The following is a 23922-nucleotide window of genomic DNA, read 5'->3' on the forward strand; positions in this document are numbered from 1 at the left end:
GAATCCTAACCAGAATGAAATGTATGAAATAACAGATACAGAACTCAGAATATGGATGTCAAAGAAACTTAACAAGATCCAAGAGAAAGTTGAAATCCAACACAAAGGAAACAGAAGAACAATCTAAGATTTGAAGGACAGTATAGTTATTTTAAGAAAGAACCAAACAGAACCTCTGGAACTGAAAAAATCACTACAGGAATTTCAAAATATAGTTGGAAGCCTTCACAACAGACTAGACCAAGCAAAAGAAAGAATTTCTGAGACTGAAGATCAGTTCTTCAAATCAACCCAGTCAGATAAAAATAAAAGTAATTTTTAAAAATGAAAAAAGCCTTCAAGATACATGAGATTATATAAAATGACCAAATATGTGACTTAGTGGCATTCCTGAGAGAGAAGAGAGAGTGAGCAACTTGGAAAACATATTTGAGGATAGATATAATTCAGAAAAAATTTCCGCAATCTTGCTAGAGGGGTCAACATGCAGATATACAAGAAATCCAGATAACTCCTACAAGATACTACACAAAATGACTATTCCCTGGATACATAGTCATCAGACCATCCAAGGTCACCCAAAAGAAAAAACCTTAAAGGCAGTTAGAGAAAAGTGTCATATGAACTGCAAAGCAGCAGTCTCCAAACTTTTTGGCACCAGGGACTGGTTTCATGGATGACAAGTTTTCCACAGATGGGGCTGGAGGGGGTGGTTTAGGGATGAAACTGTTCCACCTCAGTTCATCAGGCATTAGAGTCTCATAAGGACTGTGCAACCCAGATCCCTTGCACGTGCAGTTCACAAAAGGGCTCATGCTCCTCAGAGAATCCAATGTCACTGATGATCTGAGAGGAGGCGGAGCTTAGGTTGTAATTCTTGATCACCCACCGCCCACCTCCAGCTATGTGACCCAGTTCCTAACAGTCCATGGACCGGTACCAGTCTGTGGTCCAGGGGTTGGGGGACCCCTGCTCTAAAGGGAAACCCATCAGACTAACAGTAAACTTCTCAGCAGAAATCCTACAAACCAGACAAGATTAGGGGCCAATTTTGAGCATTCTTAAAAGAAATTCCAGCCAAGAATTTCATATCTTGCCAAACTAAGCTTCATAAATGAAGGAAACATAACGTATTTCCCAGACAAGCAATTACTAAGCAAATTTGTCACTGCCAGACCAGCCCTTCAAGAGATGCTTAAGGGAGGTCTAAACATGGAAACAAAAGAATGACATTTACTAATACAAAAGCACACATAAAGCATATAACCCACAGACTCTATAAAGTAACTATACAATCGAGACTACAAAGCAACTAACTAACAACCCTATGACGGGAAAGAAACCTCACATATCAATATTAACCTTGAATATAATGGGCCTAAGTGGCCCACTCAAAAGACATACAGTGGCAAACTGGAAAAAACAAACAAAATTCATCTTTCTTTTATCTGCAAGAGAACCATCTCACAAGTAACAACACCCATACTCATAGTAAATGAATGGAGAAAGATCAGGTAAACGGAAAACAAAGAAGAGCAGACATTTTATATTAGATAAAACAGACTTTAAACAAACAACAGTAAAAAAAGACAAAAAAGAGCATTATATAATTTTTTAAAAGGGTTCAATTAGTCTTCTTAAAAGAAGACTTAACTATCCTAAATATATATACACTCAACACTGGAGCACCCAGATTTATGAAAACAATTACTTTTAGACATAAGAAAAGATGTTGACAGCCACACAATAACAGTGGGAGACTTCAACACCCCACTGACAGCATTAGACTGATCATCAAGGCAGAAACTAACAAAGAAATTCTGGACTTAAATTTAATGTTTGACCAACTGAACCTGATAGACATCTACAGAATACTCTACCAAACAACCACAGAATGTACATTCTTCTCATATGAACATAGAACATACTCAAAGATTGACCACATGCTCAATCCTAAAGCAAGTCTCAAAAAATTCAAAAAAATCAAAATCATACCAGGCATCTTCTCAGACCACAATAGAATAAAAATAGAAACCAACACCAAGAGGAACTCTCAAAACCACATAAATACATGAAAACTAAACAACATGCTCCTGAATGACTTTGGGGTAAACAATGAAATTAAGGCATAAATCAAAAAGTTCTTTGAAAAAAATGAAAACAGAGACACAACATACCAAAACCTCTGGGGTACAGCAAAAGCAGTGTTAAGAGGAAAGTTTAGAGTGCTAAATGCCTACACCAAGAAAATGGATCTTAAATTGACAATCTAACCTCACACCTAAAGGAATGAAAAAACAAGAAAAAACTAAACCCAAAGCTAGGAGAAGGAAATAAATAAGTAAAGTCAGAGTAGAACTAAATGAAATTGAGAACAAAAAACCATACAAAAGATCAATGAAACAAAAAGTTGTTTTTTTGAAAGGATGAATAAAACTGACAGAGACTGCTAGCTACAATTAAAAAAGGAAAGAGAGAAGATCCAAATAGGCACAATCAGAAATAACAAAGGTGACATCACAACAAAGCCCACAGAAATACAGCAAATGCTCAGAGGCTACTATGAACATTTCAATACATACAAAGTAGAAAATCTAGGGAAAACGGAACCTGAAATTTCAGGAACCTTAATTCCTGAAAACACGCAACCTCCAAGATTGAACTAGGAAGAAACAAAAATCCTGAAGAGACCAACAAGTAACAAGATTGAATCAGAAATTAAACACCTACCAATGAATAAAAGCCCCCGAAAAGAGAGATTCGCAGCGGAATTCTACCAGTACTAATGAAACCATTACAATCAAAGAGGAGGGCCTCCTCCCTAACTCATTCCATAAAGCCAGTATCATCCTGATATCAAAATCTGGCAAAGACATAACAAAAAAAGAAAATTACAAGCCAATATCCCTGATGAACATAAGACACAAACTTCCTCAACAAAATACTAGCACACTGAGCTAGGTGGAATGGCTCACATCTATAATCCCAGCATTTTGGGAGGCTAAGGCAGAAGGATCACTGGAGCTCAGGAGTTTGACACCAGCCTGGGCAATATATTGAGATGCCATCTCTCCAAAAAAATTTTTTTAATTAGCCAGGTACAGTGGCACATGCTTGTAGTCCTAGCTACTCAGAAGGCTGAGACGGGAAGATCACTTGAGTCTGTGATGTCAAGGCTGCAGTGAGCCATGGCTGCACCACTGCACCCGAGTCTGGGTGACAAAGTAAGCCTGTCTCAAGAAAAAAAATATATATATGAGCAAACCAAATCCAGCAGCACATCAAAAAATTAATTCACCACAATCAAGTGGGCTTTATTCCTAGGATGTAAGGACGATTCAACATATGCAAGTCAGTAAATGTGATTTACCACATAAGGAGAATTAAAAGCAAAAACCATATAATTATCTCAATAGACACAGAAAAGGTTTTTGATAAAATCCTATACCCCTTCATTATAAAAATCCACAACAAACTTGTCATCAAAGGAACATACCTTAACATAATAAGAGTTATCTATTACAAACTCACAGCCAACATCATACTGAAAGGGCAAATGCTAGATGCATTCCCTTAAGAACTAGAACAAGACAAAGATGTCCACTCTCACCATTCCTATCCATTATGTTATTGGAAGTCCTAGCCAGAGCAATGAGGCAAGAGAAAGAAATAAAAGACATACAAATAGGAAAAAAAGAAGTCAAATTATCTCTCTTCACTGACAATATAATTGTATACTAGAAAATCCTAAAGATTCTGTCAAAAGACTCCTAGGCCTGATAAATGACTTCAGCAGTCTCAGGATATAAACGCAATGTACAAAAATCAGTAGCACTTCTATACACTAATAATGTTCAAGCTGAGAGCCAAGTCAAGAATGCAATGCCATTTACAATACCTACCAAAAAAAATATCTAGGAATACACCTAACCAAGGAGGTGAAGGATCTCCACAAGGAGAACTACAAAAGACTACTAAAAGATATCAGAGACAACACAAACAAATAAAAGATCATTCCATGTTCCCAGGTTGGATGAATCAATATTGTTAAAAACGGTCATACTGCCCAAAGCAATCTACAGATTCAATGCTATTCCTATCAAACTACCATCATCATTTTTCACAGAATTAGAAAAAAACTATTCTAAAATTTATATGGAACCAAAAAGGAACCCAAATAGCCAAGACAATTCTAAGCAAAAAGAACAAAGCCAGAGACATCAATTTACCTGACTTCAAATTATACTACATGGCTACTGTAACCAAAACAGCAAGGGACTGGTACAAAAATAGAAATACAGACCAATGGAACAGAACAGAGGCATAAAAAAATAATGAGATCATGCCCTTTGCAGGAATGTGGACGCAGCTGGAGGCCACAGTCCTAAGCAAACTAACACAGAAACAGAAAACCAAATACTGCATGTTCTCACTTATAAGTGGGAGCTGAGTACTGGGTTCACATGGACATAACTATGGAAACAATAGACACTAGGGACTCTAAAAGGAAGAAAGGGGTGGAGAGGACAAGGGCTGAAAAACTTCCTATTGGATACTATGTTCGCTATCTGGGTGACAGGATCAGCAGAAGCCCAAACCTCAGCACCATGCAATATACCTTTGTAACAAACCTGCACATGTACCACCACTAAACCTAAAATAAAAATGGAAATTTAAATAATATAAATAAACTGTGAAAAAATATTTTTAAAAAATAATTTCCAAAGAATTTTGAAATGCTGATTTACAATTATTAAATATTTACACAACTTCTTCAGAACACATCTATTGCATAATGCAGAGCACATATATATGATTAAATAAAAATAATCCTCTACTTAGTAGACAACTAAGTCATTTGCACAGAAACAGTGAAAAGCATTCTGATTCAAAGATCTCTCAATATAGTGATTACAAAGAAGACATACAAAGGGACTCAGACTGTGTATTATAATTGGGGTGCAGAAAGTGATATGAGGACAACTGGAAAGACAATAAAGAGGCAGTAAAAAGTTAAAGGAGTAGGAGACCTTCGCCAACAATGAAAAACAAGCAGGTCAGTACTAGAGAGAGGTTAAACAAAAAATCCAATTTAAAAATGGGCAAAGGAGTGCCGGGCACAGTGGCTCACGCCTGTAATCCCAACACTTTGGGAAGCCAAGGCGGGTGGATCACAAGGTCAAGAGATCAAGAGCATCCTGGTCAACATGGTGAAACCCCGTCTCTATTAAAAATACAAAAATTAGCTGGGTGTGGTTGCGCACACCTGTAATCCCAGCTTCTTGGGAGACCGAGGCAGGAAAATTGCTTGAAGCTGTGAGGTGGAGGTTGCAGTGAGCCGAGATAGCACCACTGCACTCCAGCCTGGGTAACAGAGCAAGACCCTGTCTCAAAAAAATAAATAAAAGGGGCAAAGGAATTGAATAGACAGTTCCCAAAATATACACATAATGGACAATGGAAGATAAGCATATGAAAAGATGTTCTATATCACTAGTCATCAGAGAAATGCAGATCAAAACCACAATGAGATGCCACTTCACTCCCATTACAATGGCCACTAGCAAAGAAAAACAACAGAAAATAACAAGTGCTGGCAGGAATGTGAAGAAACTGGAACTCTTACACATTGGTGGTAGGAATGTAAAATGGTACAGCTGCTGTGGAAAACAGTATGGAGGTTCCTCAAAAAATTAAATAGTCTTGAATTGACGATTGTGGATCCAGTTCATGGTAGCATTATTCACAAAAGCCAAAAGGTGGAAGAAACCCAAGTGTCCATCAACAGATGAATGAATAAACAAAATGTGCTATATACATATGAAGAATATTATTCAGGCTTTAAAAAGGAAGCAAATTCTGACACATTCTACGACGTGTATAAATTATTGAAAACATTAGGCTACATAAAATACACATACACAAAAGAACAAATATTGTATGATTCTACTTATATGAGGTATTTAGAATAGTCAAACTCATAGAGACAGGAAGTAGAATACTGGTCACGAGAGGCTGGGGCAAGAGGATATGGAGAATTATTGTTTAATGGGTACAGGGTTTCAGTTTGAGAGAACAAAAAAATTTCTAGAAATAGTGGTAATGATTGCACAATAATGTAAATGTACTTTAGAGCAATGAATTGTATAGAGTACTTTAAAATGGTTAAAATGATAAATTTTACGTTATATATTACTCATTAATCTTAATTATAATCTTAAATTATATAATGATACTATATAATTGTTAATCTTAAATTATACATAATTATTAATCTTAAATTTTCTTTCTCTCTCTATTTGAAAGAAGTGAACATATTATGGGGAGTGTAGTGAGTTGAAAAATGACCATCCTCAGAAGATATGTCCACATCCTAATCTCTGAAACCTCTAAATGTTACACAATTTCCGGGGGCGGGGGGAGAATACAATTTATGCAGATAAAATTAAGAATCTTGAAAGCAGAAGATCATCCTGGATCATCTAACTGGGCCCTAAATCCAATAACAAGTGCCCTTATAAGAGAAAGGCAGAGAGAAATTTGAGGTAGACAAAAAAGAGGACACAGGGCTGGGTGCAGTGGCTCACGCCTGTAATCTCAGCACTTTGGGAAGCCAAGGCAGACAGATTGCTTAAGTTCAGGAGTTCGAGACCAGACTGGGCAACATGGTGAACCCCATCTCCACAAAACAAATACAAGATTTAGCCAGGCATGGTAGCTTGTGCCTACAGTCCCAGCTACTTGGGGGGCTGAGGCAGGAGGATTGCTTGAGCCCAGGAATTCAAGGCTGCAGTGAGTCATGTATGCGCCACAGCACTCCAGCCTGGGTGACAAAGCAAGACCCTATGGAAGAAGAAAGAAGATGATGATGATGACACACTCAGAGGAGAACGCAATATGGAGACGTAGGCAGAGATTAGAGTAAGACACGGATTGCAGGCAGCCACCAAGAGCTGGAAAAAGTGAAGAATGGATTATCCCGTAGAGCCTCTTGAGGGAGTACAGTCCTGGCAACACTTTGATTTCAGACTTCTGGCTTCCCAGGCTAAATGAAGATACTCCTCTATGCCATTCACCGCTGTGTTAAATCCTTGCAAGGAATCTTCCACGAGGTGGTGCCATACAAACACACTTGCACATACACTAAGCCATCCAAGGTATCTACCAATACCTACACAGCAGGGACTGGGAGATGGAAGGTGTGTTAAGTGTGTTGGGTACGGTATCACTTAAGTCTCACCACTACAGAGAATCAGTTTTCTAGAATTTCTCAACCAAATTTTATTACTAATTGAGCAGGAAGGAGGACATGGATTGTCTTCTCTTTTTTGGTGTTGGGTTTTTTTTAAATATTAAAAAATGGTTAACTAAGTGTTCACTCTTTAGATGTGAACATAACCACATTTTTATGTCTCTTTTTTTAAATCATTTGGTTGTGAAAAAAAGTAGTGCCATGTGATTTGCAAAGGGAGAGAGCTACTGTGTTTTATTTTTTTATATGCACTATAAAGAATGATCTTCTAAATCATGTCTGTTTTTATGCTGCCTATACTAAAGCATTTGTTGCACCTACTTAAATGCTATGTTTCTCTAAAAAGGGAGGTGGGAGCCAGATGGAAAATATGGTGGGTTAAGGAAAAGATTGTTCAGGAAAGGATAACATTATTTTCGAAAATATCATTCATCAAAAATAACTCTTCCATGTTTGAAAATATCTGCAGGGCTCCTTTCTTTGTAAGTACATAGTGTAAGGACACAGCGATAGAGACCTTTTTTCAGGCTAAAATAATTCTTAATTTACTCTTAGAGATTGTCATGTTTTATGTGAGTTAAATTTCCAGAAAATTGCCAAGTGCCTCCAATTATCTCCTTAAATCACATTTGACATAAATCTTCCAAAAATACACTATTTATTTACACATTTTTTAAGTTATAAACATTCAGTATTGCATTGCACAGAAGTAAAAATTCTTAGTTTGATTTTTATTTTCTTTCCTTCATCTAATTCAAGAAATCATCAGGTACTTCTCCTGCTGTCCACAGACTGATTCAAACAGTTCTTTCCTTACCCCTTTCCCTATGCTGAACAACAAGTAAGCAAACACAAAGGTTTTTTACAGATTACGCCTGTAATCCCAGCTACTCAGGAGGTTGAGGCAGGATAATTGCCTGACCCGGGGAGGCAAACATTGCAGTGAGCGGAGATGGCACCACTGCACTCCAGCCTGGGCGACAGAGCAAGATTCCATCAAAAAAAAAGGAAGCAAGGAAGCAAGGAAGCAAGGAAGCAGGGAGGGAGGGAGGGAAGGAAGGAAGGAGGGAAGGAGGGAGGGAGGGAAGAAGGCAAGAAGGAAGGAGGGAAGGAAGGAGGGAAGGAGGGAGGGAGGAAAGGAAGGAAGGAAGGAAGGAAAGGAAGGATAGGAAGGAAGGGAAGGAAGGAAGGGAAGGAAGGAAGGAAATGATACTATTTATTCATCTCCCGATTTAAAAAATATATATATACACACACACATACATATATATATATATATTTATATATATATATATATACACACACACACACACACACATACACATCCTAAGGCTGGCTGCACTGGCTCACGCCTGTAATCCCAGCACTTTGGGAGGCCGAGGCAGGTGGATCACTTGAGGCCAGGAGTTCAAGACCAGCCTGGCCAACATAGTGCAACCCCGTCACTACTAAAATTACAAAACATTAGCTGGGCATGGTGGCAGGCACCTGTAATCCCAGCTACTCGGGAGGCTGAGCTGAGACAGGAGAATCACTGGAAACCAGGAGGCAGTGGGTGCAGCGAGCCAAGACTGCCACTGTACTCCAGCCCAGGTAACAGAGTGAGACTTCGTCTCAAAAAAAAAAAAAATATACACACACACACACACACTCTTCACACTCACTTCCAACAGGCCTGAGAGAGAAGATTGATCTCCTCAAAAGTATGTGGTTAACTGAATTCAAGACTAAATTTTTTAAACTATTCTATTTATCTAACTGACCAAAATTAATTTGGTGGTTTCATATTTAACTTTATAAAATAAACTGAGTTTTAATTTTTAAAAAATTTGTTTCACTTAACATTCTGATTAGACTTACTCCCATTTGCCACTACTCACTAATTTTAATCTCACAGCTGAATGTAAATTTATAAGCACTTCTATCCCCCTCCTGTTTAAAAAGCTTTATACGTTTCAATGTGTACATCATCATTTCCCTTTACTACACAGATAATCATTACTGTCTATCACAGTGAAGATTCGGTTTACATATACCACAAGTTTCTTTGGGGGGAAAAAAAGTTGTATCAAAACTAACAAATTCGGTTGACTCCTTGCCATCAAACAAATCCAGTGTTTTTAACAGCTCTTTTTAATAGAAAATTTCTCCTTGAACACCTATATTCCAAATATTCCTTATTCTGCCCAGGAATGATAAAAGAAATATCAATCTTTGACATACTGATAAACTAAAGCATATAAAACAAATGACCTCAGACTTAACACCTTTGAAGGACCCATTCTCAAATAACTGTAAATTTCCAATTTAACCACTTTCATTTCCTAATTCAGTGCCATCTTTAAGTTCTTCATATCCCTCAGGCTATGACACCCTAAATATATGTCCTACAAAAACCTTAATTAGTGAAAAACACAGCAATAATTTGTGGCCACTTAAGGAGAAGCAACTCCATTCTAAACTATCCAAGCTCGAGGCATCTCTTTTTGCCCCTAATTTTTGCTGTCCTAAGCAAGACTACTTTATAAACAGGCCTGGTGCCTAAACACGGTAAAAGGCTGAGAAAATGACTGGGAAACCAAATCCCAGTTCACTCAGTCTAGAAGGCAGCACCACTGTTCTGGAGTGTTCCTAATTATATACATCTAGTGGGCAAGCATAGTGGAAAGGGCTAGAACTCTGTGAGGATGACTGCAAGGCATTTCAGAAAGACTGGATAGAATCCTCACTCCAATCACACTATCACCAGTGGCTGGGCACCCCACTGTATATGGAGGCTGGGGAAACTCATCCACCACATCCTAACTTTGTCTCTAACTTTATTCTAGATAGCCATTTATATGTAGTAAATTGTATCATTTACTTACATTAAAATAACTATCAGTTTTTTTGCCTGTATCAGTTGTGGGGTCTTCGTGTCAATCATATCTTTGTCTCATTGTGGCAACTTTGTAGATTACTGATTATATCATTAGCCTATATGGCTACCAAAAAATGGCTGGAAAACAAAATATTAAAAATTGAAATCTGTCCATATTTTCTGCTACTCTGGAAAACTTGTCTTATTTTTGTTAGCTGCTCCTCCACTTGTACAGAGTTGGAATATTAATGCAGAGGATATTTCTTTGGTGTCTAGGCAAAAACACCCATAAAACTGAGTTCATATCTCAGCTCTGCCACTAACAAGTTATATCATCTTAACAAATAACATAATCTTATCCATTTCATCCAAGCCACCCAATGGAGGATAAAATATTTATTTCACAAAGTTACTACAGTACAAAAAAATGTTGGCTAAAAAAGAAAACTTCAGTATTTCACTCACTTACCATAGTCTCATATCCTCCCAGCTTTCTCATATCTTAACTACCACTTTATCTCCTCTATAACGTCCTGAGATTTTGGATTTAATCTGTTCAGGGTAGGGCTCCCCAGATGACTGCTATGCAGCAAGCATGGAGAACACTATCTATTCTTCGATCCCCCCATTTCCTGACACTCTTTCTTTTCTTTCCAGACTGTGCTCTGTTAGTAACTCCTGAACTGTCTCTCAGCAGCATCCTTAAATTCCCTGAAGCCCCATCCTTCCAAGACACTCATTCATTAAAACCCAAACCCTCCATATCAAAGCCATAATGCACTCTACTGCACAGCAGAGCACACTACCACAGGAAGGCCCACAAACCAGGATTAATTACACCATAATTTCTCAATTATCAATTTTAGCTGGGCCCTCAACAACTTTTTTTCTCTATTGGACAGCTCTTTCTTTCATTGCCCTCACTATACCCCCGACCAAACTACTATAAACCTTGATGAAACAGTAAAGGTTATTAATTTTTTAAATTTCTATACTTGAATATGTTTTTTTTAATATTCTACATTGACAAAATGGAAAATAAAGCACTTCCCCACATATCAAAGAACAACAATAATCTGAAAAAAAGCAGTTGTGTGACTGAGCTGGAAGCTAAATAAACTACAAGGCTCTTTTCAAGGAACATCATTTTTACTTGAAGAATAACTAACAGAAAACTAAGGTTACACAGACTTGGGTATTTGACAGACATTTTCTCAAAAATGAACCAAGTGAACCTGTCATTTCAAGGAAAACAAAAGGTAGTATTTGTTACCAGTGATAAAACACAGCTTCCAATACTTGCAGTTCAATACTCTAATTTGTAAGACAGCTCACAAACACAAGAAAAGTTAAATAATGATACCATTTAAAAAGAAAATAAACTATATTACGTTTGGAAATGCACAAGACAACACCTGATTAACTGTCCAAAGAATTGGACTGTCAAGAAATTGCCTATATACAAAATATGAGGAAAAAGAGAAATTTACTTGGGTGATAGCTGTCAAGAATGGCTCTATACAGGCATAAAATCCAAGCTGGGACTTGAAAAATTGGTAGGATTTAGATTTTAAAAAAAAAAAGTGAGCAAGACATCCTAGGAAGTTTGCAATATATATATATATACACATATATATATACACATATATATATATACACATATATATACACATATATATACACACATATATATACACACATATATATACACACATATATATACATATATATATACACACATATATATATACACATATATATACACATATATATATACATATATATACACATATATATATATACACATATATATACACATATATATACACATATATATACACATATATATATACACATATATATACACATATATATATACACATATATATATATACACATATATATATTTTTTTTTTCCTAAGAGAAATACTATTTTCAGGTATATTTTTAATAATGTATAATGTATTCATTCAAACTCTCAGGTAATATTATAAGATCCTTAAAGGGAGAGGCCACATATTACAATTCTCTGCTATCTGAGCACAGGATCAAATTTAACAAGTTGAACTATCTGGTTGGAAAAATAAGATTTACACAGGGAAGAAGCAGAATAGTAATAATGGAAGTCCTAGGTTAAATCCCAGCTCTCGAAGTTACCTAGGTTGCCTTGGGGAATTTAGTAAAACTCACTGATTCAAACTCAAATACGCCTACTTTGAGGATCACCCTACAAACATCCTAACTAAAAGAACTGCAGATAACTAATGATCAGAGATGAAAGAAAGACTTTGTGTTCCTGTTTTTATGCTGACCTTGTTATTTTTCATGTTATTTTCAAACAATTGATGCTATTTTTATTTTTCATTTACCAAAAGGAATTTATATACACAAGGAAGAGAAAGATGGTACATATTGTATACTACTTATATATACTTATATACAATATATACTTATATATACTTATTGTATATAAGTATATATAAGTAGTAAACAATAAGTATACTACTTAATATACTTATTGTATATTACTCAAAGAATTCTAGGTTGAGCACACTCCTGTTATCTCAGCACTTTGGGAGGCCAAGATGGGCGGATCACTTGAGCCCAGGAGTCGTAAACCAGCCTGGGCAACATGGCGACACCCTGTCTCTACAAAAAACTAGTTGGTCACGGTGGTGCATACCTATAGCCCCAGCTACTCTGCAGGCTGAGGTGGGAAGATGACCTGAGCCCAGGAGGTCAAGGCTCGAGTGAGCTATGATCGCACTACTACACTCCAGGCTAGGTGACAGAGTGAGACCCTGTCTCAAAAGAAAAATAATAATAATAATCTCTCTTTAAAATGTTTCAATACAGCAGACAGATTTTCAAGTATTTTCTGTATAATATACTGTTACCTGTATTATCGAAATTGAAGCCACAATAGCATTATAATATCAGATGTAATTCCAATTTATTCTTCTTCAGATATTCTAAAATAATGCATTCTTCCTCTTCCTATCTATTTACTTCACATTCCTCCAGCCACCATGACATTATCTTCTCTTTTCTACAAATACACACATACGTACACTCTTCCCCTCATTCCTACATCTTTATTGAGATAACTACAGCCACTAGAGGGCAGTAAGTATACAAAGATAAATGTACTTATCTATGATGATGAACTTATCTATACGATTCACACAGTAATAAACCTAAAAAGTATATCATCACAAACCCTGAAACATAGGCAATTAGATTTGAATATGCAAGATACATATTTCAAACTCAAAAATTATCCTGCACAAGTCACAGAAGCATATAATGATGTTCAAAAAAGGAATTCCATCTTCTTAATAAGCATTCATTTAAAAAAATTAGCCTAATTCCTTTACATGTGCATAGTAATATTAGAAATTAGGATTGCTTAATACCATCTCCAGACCAAAGAAGAGAAAGGGCAGAAAAAAAAAACACAGTAAGGTATAAATTACAGAGTGGGTAAAAAAGTGAGAAATGATTACTTCAAACTCTTTCACTACCACAATCGAGAAAACAATAAACTGAAGAGCAAAGAGGATTTACCAACCCTTTCTTCTACTGAAAAGCAAGCAAAAATTTTACGGGTATATTTTTGGGGGAGGAGAACAGTGATGGTAGAGATATACAAAGCCTTCAGTTCTTTTCTCACAATTAAGAACATGGAAGAGAAGTTAAGAGTTACCAATCTTTAAGAGGTAATTTTACCATTTTTAAAAAGAATACATTTAAATGAACGTATTTAGTTTATATTTACTTACACTGACATTACAAAACAACTGCAACACTTATATAAGGCTAACATTTTCAGCAAACCATAATTTTCTTACCCTCATTGGATGTATATCAGCATAAGGAGGTTTTCCTTCAGCCATTTCTATGGAAGTAATGCCGAGGGACCAGATGTCGGCCACACAGTTATAGCCTATTTCTTGAATCACCTCAGGAGCCATCCAAAATGGAGTTCCTATTACAGTATTGCGTTTTGCCATTGTATCCTGCAATAACGTTACATAGCCATAAATACTATTACAAAAGCACAAAGGAAATCTGTATGCCAAACATTCTTTTAAAAAATGTTGAAACCTCCAATGCCACATATTATATCAGAAATTGACTATTTTGCTAAAATTTCAACTAGTTATGACATACTTAGGAATTCTGAATTCTGAAAATAACCAAGAGTCCACAGGTAACTTATCCCCACTACCATCATTAAACACAGTCATTAAAGATAGTGCTATAATGATAAAAGCTACAGAAATGAGCTACGTAGCTTCCCTTTTAGAACATTTAAGCATTTTGATTACAAGATATATTTTCATATTCAATCATCCTAAATTATAAATTAAATAATACTCAAATTTGGCTCAATTACGGTTCTTTCTCCATAAAAACTAAAGTTACACATTTCTTTCCATTCCCCCTCAAAAAGTTATTGAAGTTTAGTTATAATCAAATCTGAACAAATTAGCCAAGTGTTTAGAAAATTATTAAAGTTAACTTACTGTTAACTGACCAGCCACTCCAAAATCTGCCAATTTTGCATGTCCTTCTGTATTGAGGAGAATATTTCCAGCTTTTATATCTCTGTGTATTTTTCTCATAAAATGCAAATATTCTAGTCCTTTCAATGTAGATTTAAGAATGGTTGCAATTTCATCTTCTGTTAACTGGAAAGAAATATTTTTTTAAATCATAATTAAAATGCCATGTTAGATAAACTCTTACAAAAGAGCACTAGTAACAAGTATGTCTTTCTGTGTGTGTGTGTGTGCTTTTTTAAGAGACCCCAGTCTGTTGCCCAGGCTACAGTGCAGTGGTGTGGTGAATGCTCACTGCAGCCTCTAATTCCTGGGCTCAAGTCATGCTCCCACCTCAGCTTTCCGAGTAGCTAGAACTATAGGCACACGCCACCCCAACAGGCTAACTTATTTTTACTTTTGTAGAGATGGGGGGGTCTCGCTATGTTGCCCGGGCTGGTCTTGCACTCCTTGCTTCAAACAATTCTCCTCCTCAGGAGGAGAAGAACAATTCTCAATTCAAACAATTCTCCTTCCTCAGCCTCCCAAAGTGCTGGGATTATAGGTGTGAGCCACCATGCCTAGCCACAAGTACTTCTTTCTAATGACCACTAAACCTCCAGGAAAATGCTAAAGGGGTAAATAATCGAGAACCTCTTCTTCCCATAATACGCTTTGTTACTCTTATTACACATTTTACTAATGAAAGGATCATTAAATTTCTCTCTTTAAGATTATCAGTATCAGCAGGGCATGGTGGCTCACAGTTGTAATCCCAACACTTTGGGAGGCCGAGGCGAGCAGATCACTTGAGGTCAGGAGTTCGAAACCAGCCTGGCCCACATGGTGAAACCTTGTCTCTACCAAAAATACAAAAATTAGCCAGGCGTGATGGCATGCACCTGTAATCCCAGCTACTCAAGAGGCTGAGGTAGGAGAGTGTTCAAGGCAGAGGCTGCGGTGAGCCGAGATCACATCATTGCACGCCAGCCTGGGCGACACAGTGAGACTCCATCTCAAAAAAAAAAAAAAAGATTATCAGTGTCATCAGTATCATTCCTAAAGCAAAGGACATATCTCAAGAATCAGCCTGATACAAGGAATCACTATTTCCCACATCTTCTAACACTGGGGGTGGGGGGGCACTATCACAGCTAATATCTGTTCTGAAAAAGTAAATTCAGATACTTCCCCTGAGATATTTCAGATTCTTGATGAAAATGAAACCAACAGCTAAAGGAAAGTAAATGAGGGAGGGGGCTTGAAATGAATCTTCTGCAAGAAGCTCCTACACCAGTGCCACCCCTAACCCTTCCAAGACCTGGACTTCTGACCTAATATTGAGAACTCAGAAGAAAAAAATGTCAGAGAAAGATTAGGAAAATGGAAACACAAGCAAAGGTTATCAGAGGAAGGAAAAAGGGGAGAGCAGAGAAGGCCAAGGAAGAGACGGATGGGGAAGAAAATCTTAACAGCTGTAGCAGTAGAGCCACTGCTATCTGTACCAGGCAATGTGCTAAGAGTTTTGCATGCATTCTCTCATTTATTCTTAAAACAATCTTGTAAGGTAGTGTGACATTATGAAATCATAAGAAATATTTGGTCTTTGTAGGTTCTTGGCACAAAATCTCCTAAGACCCTATGAATCGACTGAGTGAGTGAGAAGTTGAATCAAGATATTTTATCTTTGTTTTCTCACCCCCTCACAAGAGTGAAAGGGGCTGTCTTTTGTCATTCATAATAAGCTCCTTTCAACCATACCAGAATTTATACTGATCAGGTGACTCGTAGTGGGAGCCTACATAGCTTCAGGATGGGAGCTGGTTTCCAAAAAAACCAACCAAGTGATTAGAAGTTTGGAAATTTCAGCCCAACCCCTGACTTACGGAAGGGCTGCAGGGAGACAGGGGGTAGAGATTTAGTTAAGCACAAATGTCCAAACTTAATCAATCATGCCTACGTAATAGAACTAACCATAAAAACTCTAAATGATAGGGACTGCTCTCAAGCTTATATTCTATCTATAAGCAATGGGATAATTTGATAGAAAACAGGATAACAAAGGAAAATGTCTGTGAAAATTGCTATGAGGACAATAATAGAGAGCTACTGATACAGAATGACTGAGAAGCTACTTTAGACTGACATTCAAGAAGGCCCAAAAGACATTTTACTAAAGTCTAAATGATATAATGGGGCCAGCCATGTGAATGGCTATCTGGGAACATACATTCCACAAAAAGGGAGAAAAGAAAAGATTAAAATATCTTGATTCAACCTCTCAAATTTTCTAAAACACTGAAGAAAAGAGAACACTTCCAATCTCATTTTAAGAGGCATTATTCTGATACCAAAGCCAGACAAAGTCACTATAAAACAACTACAGACTAATATCCCTTATGAACATTGATAGAAAAATTCTCAACAAAATACAGCACACCCACTTCAACAGGATCTTAAAAGGTTATACACCATGACCAACTGGGAAGTATTCCTGGAATGCAAGAATGATTCAACATACAAACTCAAACAATGTAATACACCACCTTAACAGAATGGAGAAGAAAACACATGATCATTTCAAATGAAAACAGAAAAAGCATTTGACTAAATTTAACTTCTTTTCATAAAACACACAACTAATATGAATAGAAGGAAACTATCTCACCATAGTAAAAGCCATATATATAAAACCCAAAGTAAACGTCATACTCAAAGCTGTAAGACTGAAAGCTTTTCCTCAAAGATCAGGAACAATGCAAGGATGCTATTAGGTTGGTGCAAAAGTAATGGCGAAAACCGCAGTTACTTTTGCAACAACCTAATACTTCTGTTCCACATAGTACTGGAGGTTCCAGCCAGAGCAATTAGGCAAGAAAACCAAATAAAGGCATCCAAACTGGAAAAAAATAAGTAAAATTATCTCTGTTCACAGATGATATGATCATATTTGTAGAAAATTCTAAAGCGTCCACAAAAAAACCTATTAGAAGTAATAAATAAATTCAACAAAGCAGCAGTATACACAATCAACCCATGAAAATCAGTTATATTTTTGTACATTACCAATGAGCAATCTGAAAAGGAAACTACAAAAAAAATCTGTTTACAATAGAAATAGAATGTCTTTATTTTAAAGAATAAAATACTTAGGAATTAATTTCACCAATGAGGTGAAATATCTGTACAATGAAAACTACAAAACACTGCTGAAAAAACAAATTTAAGACATTAATAAATAAAAACCTATCATAACTTCATAGATAAGAAAATTTAATGTTTTTAAGATGCCCATGCTACCCAAAGCAACCTACAGATTCAAGACAATCCCTACCAAAATCCCAGTGATGTTTATTGCAGAAATAGAAAAACTTATCCTAAAATTTGTATGAAATCTCAAGGGGCCCCAAATAGCCAAAACAATACTGAAAATACAAGAACAAAGCTATAAGTCTCATAGTTCCTGATTTCAAAACTTATTACAAAGCTATAGTAATCAAAACAATGTGGTACTGGCATAAACACAGACAGACAGATGGACGGAACAGAGTAGAAAACCCTTGTATACATAATCAAATTATTTTCAACAAGAGTGTCAAGAACATTCAACAGGAAATGAATAGTATTTTCAAAAAACAGTGCTGGCACAACTGGATACCCGTGTGCTAAAGAATAAGTTGAACCCTTACCTAGCACCATATACAAAAATTAATTGAAAATGGATCAAAGACTAAACATAAGACCTAAAACTATACCACTCTTGGGAAAAAATAAAACAGGGCAAAAACATCATGATACCGGATTTGGCAATGGTTTATCAGATACGACCAAAAAGGCGCAGAGAACACAAGAATAAAACAGGCAAATTGGACTTCATAAAAATTAAAAAAAAAAAACGCACATCCAAAGACAGCATCAACAGAGTAAAAAGACAACCCACAGAATGGGAGAAAATATTTAGAAATTACATATCTGGTAAGACATTAACATACAGAATATAACATACAGAACTCCTAAAACATAACAATAAAAAAATCAAATTCAAAAATGGGTAAAGGACTTGTATAGACATTTCTCCAAAGATATACAAATGGCCAAGAGGCACGTGGAAAGATCCTCAACATCACTAATCATAAGAGAAATGTGAATCAAAAACATAATAAGATACCACTTCACACCCATTATGATGGCTATTATCGAAAGACAAAAAAGAACAAATGTTGGCGAAGAAGTAGAGAAATTGGAACCTTTGTGTATAGCTAATGGGAATGTAAAATGGTACAGCCTCTGTGGAAAACAGTATAAAGATTCCTCTAAAAGTTAAACATAAAATTACCTTAAGACCCAGCAATTCCACTTTTGGGTAAATACTCAAAAGAACTAAATGCAGGGTCTCAAAGAGGTATTTTTGAACAAGTTTCACCTCGTGATGAGTGTACACCCATGTTCATAGCAGCAATATCCACAATGGCTAAAAAAGTGTAAGCAACCCAAATGTCATTTGACAGACAAATGAATAAGTAAAATGTGGTAGAAACATACAATTGAATTTTACACAGCCTTAAAAGGGAAGGCAGTTCTGCAACATGCTACAACATGGCTGAAGCTTGAGTACATTACGCTAAATGAAGTCAGTCACAAAAAAGACATCTAATGTATGATCCTGCTTATATGAAATACTCAGAGTTACCAAAATCATAGAGATAGACAGTAGAATAGTGGTTACCAGGGGCTGAAGTAGCAGAGAATGGAGAGTTAGTGCTTAATGGGTACAGAGTTTCAGTCTTACAAGATGAAAAGAGGGGAACGGATAATGGGGATAATTGCACAACTTTATAAATGTATTTAATGCCACTGAACTGCACACTTAAAAATGGCTAAGATGGCAAATTTTGTTTATGTGTATCTTGGCACAATAAAAGTAAAACCGAGGGGGGGAAATGCTTTGATTCAAGAAAAAGCTCACCATATTTGAGTTGAATTAAGAAGGCTGAAGTTTAATGCACCAGGAGAAGACTAGCTCTAGATGAGATCTGAGAGACAGGCAAGGACCAGATCATGTAAGGCTTTACTGGCCATAGATAAGGAGTCTAAATTACCTGAAAATTCTGGTACTTCCAGGAATTTATTCTCTACCTCAGACTAGATGGTCTGACTTGACAGTGCAGAGAGAGCAAGCACCATACTCTAAAGCCGCACCATCCAATAGAGTAACCACTAACCACACATGGCTCCTAAACATTTGAAACGTGGGTATTCTAATTTCAGATATGCTGTAAATGTAAAATATACACCAAAGATCAAGGCTTAATACAAAAAGAATGCAAGCTATTGTGTTAAAATTTACATATTGATTACCCAATAAATATTTACATATTATATTATTAATATATTAATGTTGAACATATAAAATGTTAGTGTTTAATATAATAAGTATTAAATATGGTATTTCATATTATATAATATTGTTTTATATTAATATGTCTGTTATATTATGAAAGTTAATTTCACTTTTTTTAATGTGGCTACTCAAAAATTTAAAATTATATGTGGCTTGTGTTTCTTGTGGACAGTACTGCAATAGAAAGGGTCCACAAGAATGCTTTGTGAACACTTTGTTCACTGATGTATCCACAATGCTTGGAGCGATGCCTGGCGTTCAGACAGCACTTGATAAGTAATGAATGAATGGGTACAGACTTGTCAATACAAAAAGAAAGGAGACACCTTCATCTGATGTTCCCAGTCTTTCTAAGTTAGTGGTGTGCAGCCAAATGTGAGGGAGAGGGAGGTAGGAGTGTTGTTTAGGGCCATCACAGTGGACCACTACAGACGGTGGGCAAGGTGGTGGCGCTGTCATAGGCACCTAAGTTTTCTCGTCTGTCCTCATCCTCCACTCTTTCTATAAAGACTAAAAAGCTTGGGGTGTTAATAAAAGCAGCATCAGCCCATAAAATTGTGTTTTGTTTAGTTACTTCAGTACAGACCTTTTTAGTTACCTAGACTTGAATTTTTATCTCTTAACATTCTACTATTTCCAACCAATAAGTCACTAATTTTCTATTAACTCTGATTTGTTATCTCTGCTCCTGTACCCTATATTTCACTGCTCTACTAAAGAATGTTCAGAATTACGTAAACTGACTGTACTTCAGGGCCTTAGGATTTGTCTGATTTCAATGCTATAAAGTCACTGGACAAATCCACAGCAAGATTAAAGGAGGATTTTTCAGGGATATTATACTAATTCAAGAACTGTCTGGCTTTGCTCAATGACTTGAAAGGGTCATTCCAACTCTATGATTCTATGTTATCAAAGTATCTTCACGTAAAGGCAATCTTCACTAAATAAAATTCTCACTCATTTGGGCATCAATCTATGTGTTCATTCAGCAAATATACACCTGACTGGCTCTATCACTGCGCTGATACTGTTCAAGGTGCTGGGTGTACAGGGACATGGAAACTGATAATCCCAGTCCTAACGAAGCAGACAAGAATATCTGAGGGTATAACCTGAATTTGGCTCTGAACTGTTAAAGGTGGAGAGTGCAGATCTGAAGTTTATACAACCTCTCTTTCATTATGTTTTCCTCCCTTTGGTAATAAATGCCTCCCACTAATTCAGAGAGTCAATGTCTTCTCATTTGCTTCATATCCTCCTCAAATCAAAAAATGATGCAATATCCAGTCATTCATACAAGTACATGAACACAGCTTAATTTAAATTTATTTTAACAACCCAATTTAGTATTAAGGCTTAAAAGCAGTATCTGTACTTTAAGACTTTTAAATTCAATTATGAAATGAAAAGTTCCTATACCTCAATAAAATCACTTTAAACAACAATAAACAGGTGGAGAAATATTTCCCAGAACATAAAGGCATACTGTTGTCTTAAATTTTTATATTTCTTTACAGTTTATAAAAACATTTTATGTGATTTCTCTACTCAAGTAAGTAAGCAGAAACACTTATTATTATTCCTTTTAACAGATGAGGAAACAAATTCAGAGAAATTAAACGGACTACCGAATGTCATACAACTACTAAGTAATAAATCCCACATTTCTTCAGCAATCAATATTACTTCCATCACACCACTGCCAGATGTCACAAACATAAATCTATGAATTAGTCTAATATAAGAAAAATTGGGGGTTTTGAGGCTTGTTCTAAGGGTGATATTCAAAATATCTGACAGTCATTAAAGCAAATGTCTAATCAGGACAGTTGCCAACCACAATACCAACCAATCAGAACAGCTACCAGTGGTAAACAACAGTAAGAATAGATACTAGCCATAAATAGGCAGCAAAATGATTATCCCTGAATATCAGGCAGAGTACCTGCCCCAGCTCAGCATTCAAATTAAAGTTATTTTAAATGGTATGCCAGCCAAACAAAACAAATACACCTGTTAATGAACTGTGGCCGTAAGCACACTCACCTGGCCTGAAGAGTAACCCTGAGTACATTAATGGGTGACTCTATAAGCATTTTATTGAAAACAGATGCTTAATTCTACTAAAATAAATATATAAATCAATGATTTAAACATTTTAAAAATACTTAGAAGAAAACCAAAGTAAGTTTCAAATCACTAATCAGGAAAGACAGTTTCTAACCAAAAAAAAGCAAAGAAAGAATTATGAGAACTTATTAGTTTTGTCTACACAAAAACTTAGAATACATAAGCTTAGAATACATATAAGGTTCTACATAACCTTAGCAAACTCAGAAAAATAGCCAGTTACAGTGGCACAGGCCTATCTACAGTCCCAGCTACTCAGGAGACTGAGGTGGGAGGATCACATGAGCCCAGGAGTTTGTTCAAGTCCAGGCTGGGCAACATAGTGAGGCCTTGTCTCTAAAAAAAACTAAATAAATTTTTAAAAAGAAAAAAAAGTCATAGCAAGATATTAATGTATAGAATTATTTATTTAGAACATAAAGAGCTTATATAAAACCTTCAGAAAAACAATAAAATCTCAATAAAAGAACAGGCCGAAGAAATCAATATAAAATTCACAAAACTAAAAAAAAAGAGCTAATTAACATACATGGAAACTATTACACTGCACTAATTATCAAAGAAAAGCAAATTAAAACAATAAAGTATCAAATACAAAATTACCCCAGGGGTTACAATATTGCTGAGAATAACAGCACATATATAACCAGAATGTAAACCAGAGTATAAAAGTGACATAAGAATTCAGAAGTATTTTCCAAGAAGCACTAGGTAACATTCAGCCACTGAAAAATCATTTATTGAGTACCTACTCTAGATTTAATTTTTTTTTAAATCTCTAACCTAACCTAATGGGGCTCCAATCTAGCAGGAAATACAGACTTAGAAACTCATAAACAATCATAAAACGCTGTTTCAAAGTGAAACATACCCAAAAAGGAGTGCAATTAATTAGGAATAGAGAAAGGAAGTGGCATTAAAATCAAGCTTTAAATAAAAAAAGTAGCTCACTATCCAGAGAAAGGAAAGACTACTAATAGAGTAACTAATGAACTAAAGAATAGAAATACAACAATTATAAAATGGCACTCAGAAACCAAGTAAGGCCCAGTTTTCTTCCTTCCACTACAATGAGAAAAATGACAAAAAGTGATAGGCCAAATTTCAGCCTTGTACCAAAATGGAGACAAATCTTAGAAAACTTGGAAGATAAATGTTTACTTGGTCTCTTTTAAATATCAATGGTGCCCAATGAACTTTGGACAAGAGAAATATCTGTATCAAGATTTAAGGCACTCTACAAGTATTGTGTGTCACTAAGGGAAAAGGAGAAGAGTGGAAGGAAATAAGAAGGTATATTTAGTGGACACCATGTAGCAGGTTCTGATCTAGATGTTTGTATCATGCTTATTTCATGTCATTTGGATATATGTTAATCTTTTTGTTATTAAAAAATAAAGAAGTTGACAGTCATTTTCCTAGATAGATGGAGTTTTGTTTTCAAATACTCTCTAGCTGTTTTAACAAATTTCATTTACATATAAATACAGCCAATTGCCAAAAGTAGCTCGATTTTTATTTGGCAACAAAGAGAACTACTTCTTCCTATTACGACATAAAATTTAAAGCAGTACCTTTCTCATATCTTTAAGACTTTTCATGAGGCTGGATAGGTCCATACCCAACTATTTCAAAATGGTCAGATTTATATTGAAAACACCAAGGGGGAGAAAACACATGAGAGGATGTGCTTCATACAGAAGAAGATAATATAAGAATTCAGTTTCAAGAT

General features: G+C 35.9%; 1 protein-coding gene across 1 annotated transcript in view; it reads right to left on the reverse strand.

Annotated features, from left to right (window-relative positions):
• The window catches only part of STK3 (serine/threonine kinase 3), a 352058-nt gene that overhangs the window by 227964 nt on the left and 100172 nt on the right, over positions 1-23922 (reverse strand). Inside the window, exons 5-6 of the mRNA XM_010385616.2 lie at positions 14642-14806; positions 13964-14131 (exon numbers count right to left, since the gene is read on the reverse strand). Of these exons, the coding sequence (XP_010383918.1) occupies positions 13964-14131; positions 14642-14806 (333 nt within the window). The remainder of the gene's footprint in view (positions 1-13963; positions 14132-14641; positions 14807-23922) is intronic.

This window comes from Rhinopithecus roxellana, chromosome 9, assembly GCF_007565055.1.
Source record: "Rhinopithecus roxellana isolate Shanxi Qingling chromosome 9, ASM756505v1, whole genome shotgun sequence".
NCBI classification, from domain to species: domain Eukaryota; kingdom Metazoa; phylum Chordata; class Mammalia; order Primates; family Cercopithecidae; genus Rhinopithecus; species Rhinopithecus roxellana.